This window comes from Acipenser ruthenus, chromosome 24, assembly GCF_902713425.1.
Source record: "Acipenser ruthenus chromosome 24, fAciRut3.2 maternal haplotype, whole genome shotgun sequence".
Taxonomy (NCBI): domain Eukaryota; kingdom Metazoa; phylum Chordata; class Actinopteri; order Acipenseriformes; family Acipenseridae; genus Acipenser; species Acipenser ruthenus.
In genome coordinates, this window is record NC_081212.1 from 4,971,472 (window position 1) to 4,979,319 (window position 7,848).

Genomic DNA, 7,848 nt, shown 5'->3' on the forward strand with positions numbered 1-7,848 from the left:
CTCACTCACCTAAGCAGCGTTATTAAATCTGTTTATTCCTCAGTCTCGCTGGGATATTCTAGGAGAGTGAATTCTCAGTGTGTTTGTCAGTGTTTTTATATTCAATGTTTTCAATACAGTGAAACACTGGGGTCATTCAAGGAACTGACACTGCCAAGCTGTTCGTGGTGTGTTACCAGGGGACTTACAAAGGCTAAACAGCCTTTTCAACATCTCAACATTTCTCCTGTTCTTACAAGGAGCAGTCTGGGTTTGACAATAGGCTTCAAGGGTGAATTTCATTTGAAGTCATAAAAAAAATTCCAAGAATTCCTTCACTGTAAACATTCTTTTGTGTCTTGTAAACTAAACACCGGGATACAACATTGATCATTACAATAAAATCTCAATGAAACTGTTGGTGACGGTGAAAACAACCTAGCTTTAAAACTACTTGAAAGGTCAGAATATATGGGGGGGGGATAGAATAGAAAAGAGCTTGAAAACTGGCAATCAAAGTGTATTTAACTCTGTAATGTTTAATGCTGTCTGGTTATTAATGGGTATGACAGTGATCTAAAAGTCCTGTTTGACTTATAACCTTTCTGAGCTCTCCCACAACAATATTACTCATTCAGGGACCCTAAATCCACAAACAGCAAGAAAGAACAAATAAAAGATAAAATGGAGAGTAAGGAAATGACTGCTTCAAAATAGAATCTTTATGCACATTTTCCAACCAGACTGAGTGGATTAATTCAGAAACCCTTCCGAATTTAGCAGATAAAATTGAGTAATTTGCACTTACTAGTCATGTTTTTACATACATACATACATAAGGCAGACCATATTCCAGTTCGATTTTTTATGTAAAGTAATTATGGATCTATAATCTGCCTGGTTACAGCTTAATCCCCTTAAATCGGATTTGTTCCAGTGTTTTTTTTTTTTTTGTTTATTTTGTTTTATGAGTCTGCTAAACGGTAATAAAATAACTGCTGTTAGGAAACCACCGCTAACATACAAAATAAATGTCGATTTTCTCTGGTCAGATGTAACATAATTACAAATGAGTGGCTCAGAATGAACAAGCGTAATGCTTCTATTTCAGGAAAAGTTGTAACAATGGCAAGGCTGTGTTAATTGTTCTGTTATGAAGTTAAAAAGTTATGTCATTTACAGTAAACCCCCTACCTCCTCTAAGCACAAGCATGTGTGATTCATCAGAAGGGTGGATTACAATTGCAAACTGCCCAACTTATTAAAAGCGACCAAACAAAGGATGATTCAATTAAGAGGTTTAATATTACTTAGTGGACACAGGCTTCAAACTTTCAATGTCATTGTTTTTTGTTTCTTGTTAGTTATAACATTATTTGTAGAGGTTTTTACACCGTTATTGTGAAAGAATGTAGGTACACCTTTGTGTCCCAAAATTAAACTTCCAAATTGGTTGTTAATTGTAATAAACTGTTGATACGTCTTTCCTGTTTAAGTGTATAAAATGATCTGTGACTGTAAGGATATGCTTCAGAGTGGAGCACCTTTTTAATGAGTACTATTTTATTTTTCAATGGATTTCCAGCTGATCAGACTCCCAGTCTCAATCACCAGGAAGTCTATCTAAAAAGACTCTGACAATTAGAGCGGTTGAGAGTGATGTCAACTCTGTGTTTAACCAGCCCTGCCCTTCGCCACACTTGGTAGATTAGCACAGTACAATGGAACAGACAAAAGCTGAGTCACAAACTGAGCCACTCCCATCACAGGCAGAACTCACATGAAATGATCACGTGAGGCAGCTGAACCATTACATATAAGTGTTCTCTTATGAAAAGAAAAAAAAAAACAATAACAAAATTGACAGATTGTGTTGTGAAAAACACTCAGCAGAGAAAACAAGTGGTAGAGGCTGATCTATTACATTTCAAGTGCCTTTACGTAGGGGCTTAGCATATTAAAGTTGAAATGAAACCAAATGCAACGGAGATGCCAGGGAAATGATTTGCATTTTTTACTATCGGTTTCATTGGGAGTGTTTATCATGATCAGCGTGATGTGTTTTAAGCAGCAGAGGCCAATAAAATAGTTGTATAAGGTTCTAGGAATTGTGACTACTGTGCCATCTTCTGGGCAAACAGCTGCCTTAGAACAGTACCAGTGTTCATTTTCCTTGGCATCCATACAGTTTATTACTTAAATAATTAACTTGCAATAAAAATTGCCATTTCAAGTAAAGATTTTTTCTTAGCAGGAATTAATCACAAAAGAACTGGTAGAACAGAGTAAGAATTTGTACAAAATAGATTTAATATAAATATATTTTACATCATACCAAGAAAATGTAGTACATACCGTTTTTAATAACAAAGGTTGTTGAGTGCCAAGAAAATCAATAATTTGCATTCTGATAAGACTTATTATATATTAAAAAATAAAATCCCCCATAATGAAAGTTCAATATCACTTCCTTCAACTTTAAACATCCCCTTAATCTCGGCAGGCTGGTTTACAGGTGTGTGTAGCTGGCGATGACCTGCTCCAGGGCTGTAAAGCTGTCTAGAAAATCCTCTTCTGAGATTCCAAACTGGGTGTACTGGTGAACATATGCCCTAAAACCAAGAACAAACACCTCATTATAACTAAAAAGAAATGGGACCAATCCACTCTTCTTGTATTTAAACTTGGAACCAGTAGGACTGCTAACAAAGCATCACAGTAAACAGGAAAGAAGCACTGCCAACCGACGCTGCCTTAAAAAGGTGTCTTGATAATGGTGTTATATATTTCAGGATTTATTTAATTGTCACAAATTACTGCAGTAGTTCAAATAATAATGATAGTGTCCGAAAAAAGGCACAATTAATTCATCTTTCCTGTGAAAATCGTCACCTTGAAGCAAACATGTTCCATGCCTTTCCCACGATGCCATCAAGGGGTTTCAGAAGGAATTGACTATTACTGACCAGAGTGGCAGATTTCTCATATCTGTTAAAGGACATGGGTGTTCTCCAAGTGCTGCTGGCGACCCCTGGTGGAAGCCAGGAGGTGTACAGTGCTGGATCCATGAAACCACCTAGATCAGAGACACATTTTAATCGGATCAGACAAATCCAGAAAAGAAAAAGAGGACCGGGTAGGTGATGTTAAACGGACAACTTAAAATCCAGTCACTAATGAAATATGCGATGTGATCAATCAAATTAGAAAATACATCACACTTAGCAAGGAATCTGAGTGGGAAAATCGTCTGCCCTCTAAAGATACTAAATAAGGGGCTTCCTCATAAAACAGGTTGCTTTTGGCTGTTTTAGTCACCCCTTACCTGTATCTGCACTCTGCACATCTTTTCCTCTTAAGATTAGCAAGTTGGCCAGCGAGGAGTTGAAACGCAGCTGTTTGTTATGAGTCCCTTTCTCTGCCGGTGGGAGTCCACCTGCTGGGGGTCTTACCTGCCAGTCAATGCCTGGAATAACGGAATGTGACGAGTGAGAATTCAATCACTGGTTGTTCTCCCTCCATTAACATGAATCAGCTTCTCTTCTCCAGGATCACTTCAATCAGATTTGTTTTACTTAGACATCACTGCCATCTACAGATCTCATGTAGTACAGCAACTGAAAGTTGAAAATTTGGCCCCGCATTGAACAGCACTGGTGATGAATCCACATGGAGTGCATCAACAACCTATTTTTAGGGGTAATCCTGGAATTTCTATCTATCTATCATTAATGCTCTAATATAATACAGGGGTAGCTTTCCCAGTGGGGTATATAGTAGGTTGATCCATTCAATCTAGTCTCTATTGTCTTTTGCTATGCAATTGTTTGCCTGACCTATCATTATCATGATATTCATAAGAAAAAGCTTACCTTCTTCCATTTTTGCATTAGCAATCAGCATTTGCCGTAGATGTTTCAAAAGCCCAGGCCAAGTGAAGACACTGTATGCCAGGGAGGTTTCTGACATCTGGGGAATGTTTCGCAGGCCCAGTAATTTATACTCAGGGTGACAAACCATACTTTTCATCAATTCACCTGTCATTCAGAAATAACATTACAAATCCGTTATTTCATGTATAAAACATATATTACATTTATATTTAACATTTCTGGATCTGCCGTAAATAGAGAAGTATTTAAACAAATGCAAATAACTCCCCCGACACGGGGGGCTTGCTTACCCAGGGGGTTTCTGTTATACTCAGACGCTCCCTCTGTGTACGCTGGCTGCAGCACGCTGCCAAGCTGATGTGCAATGACTTTGTTGACGTCTTTAAAAGAGATCTGCTTGATATTCATCAGCTGGGCGCAGATCTTGTGAACCGTGTCGTTTTCTTGAACAAGAATTGCATCGGACGACTGGTACAGATGGGACAGTGTTAGCACCGAGTTGTAATTCTGGACTATTACCTTCAAAATAATAAAAAGAATAATTAAAAATACATTATATATATATATATATATATATATATATATATATATATATATATATTCACACACACGCAATATGCTGAACAGCATTGATGGTATTAAATTACAAGAAGCTCAAGCACACTGACAATATTGATGCCTTATCAATTTATCAAGTTCTCTACACAAGAACATCGAACAGATTTTGCCATGATCACCCAGTTACATGATTCTATGAGTTGCTGGTATTAGGAACCCTATTACCAGCACTAATAACAAAGCTTTTGAAACCAGTTATAAACACTGCGGTTAAAAGCTTAATTTATAGTTTCTAGTTAATCCAGACCCGGATAAACAAGATCACTGGATTTAATTTACGTTTGATAAGAATTGTGAAATACTAATCCCTTCTCCTTTATTTATTTATTATCACAGAAAAAAAGCTCTTTCTTACCTCACCAGTTCCGTAGGGCCAGGTGACCTGATTAAGAATGAATGAGTGTGGATAGGTGTCCCGCAGACACTGGGTAATGTATGTTCCCATGCCTGACCCAGTCCCCCCTGCCATACTCATCATATTGAAGAAGCCGCCCAGGCGGTCGCATTTCTCCACCTCCCGCCGTACCAGGTCCATGATGTCCTCCTCATGGCGAGGTCCGTGGACACAAAAACTGGGAAAAGCAACAGAATACATGATATAGACACAAACCACGGTTTTATTTAAACCGCCCCAGGGACATGGCTAAGTACACATGGCTGTTCGGACTAGGGATTGTTACCACTGGTGGAGATGTTGGGAGACTGCTGATCATGTTAACAGGGGTCCCCAGTGTCTCACCTAATAAGACACGGAGTGCAGGGTTGCAGGTTTCAGCTGGGGGTCCCAAGTCACACGATAATGTATTTGCCATTTTGATACACTGTTACACTTCTCAGGCTGGAGTAGACTTTAATTTGTTCTGTGCCTTTTAAAACGCATCACAAAAGGGCATCTTCTTCATCACATTTTTATTGTTATTTTTTTTTTTTTAATTTGAAATCGCCATTTATTTTTCTTATTTTCTCCCCAGTTTGAAATTGTCCAATTGTTTTAATTTCAAAGAAATAGAAGTAGCTGGGAGGGACGAAGACGGACACACGCGTCCTCCGAAACGTGTGCCGCCAGCCATCCGCTTCTTTTCACTCTGCGGGCCCGCCATGCAACCATCTCGGAGCTACAGCGTCGGAGGACCACGCAGCTCCAGATAGCTTACAGGCAAGCCAGCAGGCGCCCAGCCAGACTACAGTGGTCACTGGTGCACGGTGAGCCGAGGACACCCTGGCCGACCTACACCCTCCCCACCCAGGCGGCGCCCAGCCAATTGTGCACCACTCCCTGGGAACTCCCGTCCACGGTCAGCAGTGGAATAGCGTGGACCCGAACCAGCGACCTCCAGGCTATAGGGCACATCCTGCACTCCATGCAGAGTACCTTTACTGGATGTGCCACTCAGGAGCCTCCCTTGATCACATTTTAAGGATTCAATGAAGTTTCTTTATATTATAACAAGATTTAAATAAAAATGGATATAAAATGGACATCATTAACTCTACAAGGAACCACAATCCCAAGGAAACCATCATCTTTTCATGAGTGAGACCACACTGGATATTGGTAACTGCAAACAAATGCTCAATCCTCAGTGGGCCTGATGTCTGTGTAAATATAAAAGATGGTGACACTAATTCTGTTATTTATTGTAACAACACCCTCATGTAACTGTATACAAAACAATGAGCCATAACCTTTAACAGAGTACAGATTATTTAAGAGAGAGAATTTAGAGAGAGAGAGAGAGAGAGAGACAGAGAGATACTAGTACCCCATTTTTAATGGGCATCAGTTGGTAGAAAGCATTGTTTTTTTTTGGTTTGAGGTTAATTTTAGATGCTTATGGGAATTTCTCTTTTCACCTGATGTGCACAAGTGAGTATCCTGAAATCTCTCACCCTGTCAGGAAGGGCAGAAGAGAGTGGTGTCTATTGATCACAGCTCATACCCATTAGCCCAGTTGTTTCCAGACCCTTGTTTTTGACAGAAGGATGACTGATCTCCATATTTCCACCTGCCAGATTTTGCAGCTGTCGATATGGTGTGACTGATGACTTTGGGCTCCATGTCTACCAGCACAGCCCGAGCTGACGCTGCTGCAGAGGAAACAGTTGCGTTAGAAGGAGAAGACACATGAGATTGTGTCAGCTGGAGTGATGAATGGGGGGCAATGTCACCCACAAGTAAAATAAGCTCAATGTATTTTAGGCCTACAGAAAATATATCTTGCATTGAGAAACATAAGATCCAGCATCCAGTTTCTTTCAAACAATGCGTGGTTAAGAAATCCCGATAAAGGAAAACGATTATAAAGTCGTACAAAAATGTCTGTTGCAGGGTTCCGTTTTTTTATTTAAAATGTTTCTGTGTTCTGCTACTTTACACTAAAACAGAATTCCTTGGTGTGTTTCTATAAAATATTCCTCCACAGTTCTTCTACGCATTGTGCTTTTTCACACCAGCAGACCTTGTTGACCAGTTTATAAATAGTTTGCTGGTTTCCACTGTAGGGGAAGTTGCCATGACTTTAGACCATCCAAACAGACATGCCCATGTCACTACTTGCAGCAGTAGAAGGTTATACTGGCTAGCCATGTCTGTAATTAAGCAAATCCCCCCAACATGTGCCTCTGCCTTTTCTCTTACTTTGCATTACATAGTCTGCTATTATAAAACAGATGTATTATTATTGTATATGATTATTACTTTGCAAATGCTGTACCTCCATTCTGGCCCTCGCTGAAGAATCTCTCCTGGGAACAAATGCTGTATGCCTCACTTTCTGTCTTGGGGCACTGTCCACGTGAGCTGTGGGAGTCGTTGCTGATAACATTAAACAGTTCCTGGCCAATCTGGTTTCCACACTGACCAAGCTGCACTGTAACTATAGACATCCTCGAGCCTGCAAGGGTGCATGAAGTTTCAGTTGTTAAACCAGCCACAATACCAAGACACTTATAGACACTAATCATAATACATTAGTTACTCGGCATAAACCTGCGCTGGATTGTATTTAGAGCATTTTACATCTGTTGAATCGCCATGGCACGGTACATGTTTATGTGCGTATGCGTGCGACAATTTTTCTCGTGATTACAGAGGCATTAGTATTTCCAGAATATATAAACATTAATAAAGAAAGTGCAAAAATACAAACACATCACTACTCATGATCATACGCTGTGTACATACTGCTCAAGGTTCAAACTGTCAGCTAATTATGACAGTTTGTGCGCACCGTACGCATGATCTTTGATCTTTGCTCTTTCGAAGTCACAATGTTGAGCACTACGCATGCTCTTTGCCAGCACTGAGTAAAGCGAATCTGTTGTCTGCCCAAAGTATCGTGGTTACAATGCTGGCAGT

The 7,848-nt window shown here is 39.8% G+C and overlaps 1 protein-coding gene across 6 annotated transcripts; it reads right to left on the minus strand.

The window, feature by feature from the left end:
* Positions 1 to 2,265: 2,265 nt before the first annotated feature.
* LOC117429358 (tubulin delta chain-like) lies at positions 2,266 to 7,829 on the minus strand. Of its 6 annotated transcripts, XM_058998124.1 has the most exons (9): positions 7,675 to 7,828; positions 7,205 to 7,384; positions 6,431 to 6,578; positions 4,846 to 5,062; positions 4,163 to 4,391; positions 3,852 to 4,016; positions 3,305 to 3,445; positions 2,872 to 3,055; positions 2,266 to 2,591 (listed from the first exon to the last, which is right to left on the minus strand). In XM_058998124.1, the coding sequence occupies exons 2-9, from the start codon at positions 7,374 to 7,376 to the stop codon at positions 2,489 to 2,491; spliced, it is 1,359 nt and encodes a 452-aa protein (XP_058854107.1). In that variant the 5' UTR covers positions 7,377 to 7,384; positions 7,675 to 7,828; the 3' UTR covers positions 2,266 to 2,488. The 6 variants fall into 6 exon arrangements, with proteins under 6 accessions (XP_058854107.1, XP_058854106.1, XP_058854108.1 ...); XM_058998123.1 differs by having other exon boundaries at positions 6,431 to 6,575; positions 7,205 to 7,829; XM_058998125.1 differs by having other exon boundaries at positions 7,189 to 7,829.
* Positions 7,830 to 7,848: the final 19 nt, after the last annotated feature.